The sequence below is a fragment of the Laccaria bicolor genome, genomic scaffold (assembly GCF_000143565.1).
Source record: "Laccaria bicolor S238N-H82 LACBIscaffold_14 genomic scaffold, whole genome shotgun sequence".
NCBI classification, from domain to species: Eukaryota; Fungi; Basidiomycota; class Agaricomycetes; order Agaricales; family Hydnangiaceae; genus Laccaria; species Laccaria bicolor.
Window position 1 is genome coordinate 618,874 of NW_001889885.1, and position 1,235 is coordinate 620,108.

At 48.0% G+C, this 1,235-nt stretch overlaps 1 protein-coding gene across 1 annotated transcript; it reads left to right on the forward strand.

The window, feature by feature from the left end:
- Positions 1 to 10: 10 nt before the first annotated feature.
- On the forward strand, positions 11 to 893 carry LACBIDRAFT_298593 (uncharacterized protein; the record flags this gene model as incomplete). Its single annotated transcript, XM_001881781.1, has 3 exons — positions 11 to 113; positions 165 to 512; positions 573 to 893. Exons 1-3 carry the CDS (start codon positions 12 to 14, stop codon positions 891 to 893), a joined length of 771 nt encoding a protein of 256 aa, XP_001881816.1. The 5' UTR covers position 11.
- Between the last annotated feature and the right edge of the window lie 342 nt (positions 894 to 1,235).

Here is a 1,235-nt window from a genome sequence, read left to right on the forward strand (position 1 = left end):
CAATTCTTCAAATGATCTTATACCCCCCGTACGCTCTGTTATTCNTTGATCTAATTGGAGAGCATGACCCTATCCACGTATCATATGTAGCGACTGCAATATCTGTGTTTATCGTGAGTTGCTCCGCTCCTCAATTCCTGCCATCTAATCTGTCTGTGATTTAGTATCTGGGAATTCCCCTCGTTGCTGGAGTTGTCACTAGATATACTGTCTGGGCGCTGAAAGGCAAAGAATTTATGAACGGAACATTCATCCCGTCCATTGCGCCCATCGCTCTTCTCGGTTTACTCTATGCCATTCTCGTTCTGTCCGCATACCAAGCGCATCGCGTCATCCGCGACATTGCTCCCCTCATCCGCGTACTCCTCCCTTTGGCCTTGTATTCCGTGATCATGTTTGCGTGCACACTAGTCATGATGTTCTCTCTCTCAAAACGAGAGGGTAACGGAAACCGTCGCTTTGCGTACGATGTGGCAGTTGTTCAAGCGTTCACCGTTTCTAGCAATAACTTTGTCAGTTTTGCCCTTCCGTTCATTCACAATCGCTCATTTTCTTGAAACGATAACTTTCAGGGCTCTGCCATCGGTATCGCCATTGCAATGTATGGTATTAATTCAGAGGAAGCTCTCCCTGCCATGATCGCGCCTCTCGCTGATATTCCCGTGCTCCTTGCGTTGACGTGGCTAGCCCCATACGTTAAGAAAAAGGTCCAATGGGGGACACTCGAATCCGTATCTGATCGTAGGAAGAGTAGATTCGAGTTGAGGGTCAGATTGGATTTCCATCAGTATACCGACGAACAGCATGATACGACGGTGAAGAAGGACTCGGAAAGCCTCTTTTCGACCGCCAAGTCATTGACTAGACTTTCCCTACCAGGATGTACTGTTTAAAACGTCTTTGGGTTTTAGATTCACTGGTATGTCACCTACTCTGAACGGGGTGTTAGGTGAACCCACTGAGTATGTACCAATAGTTATGTCAGGATCTTATAATTGACACAAAGAACTGTTCTTGAGCAACATGATAAGAGCGTAGCTTGAGTGAATCACCTGATAAAGAACACCGATGTGCACGTGAGTTTTACTCCCTCTCCCCACACCCACACCCATCGTTCCCCTCGTCGACTCGTTCCCGCGAAGGGAGAACAAGACTCTCCACTTCGAATCTATCTGGCAGCCCGGATCGAGACCATCATGCCCCGACCCGTCCAATCGAAGCCTGCACAACGCTTA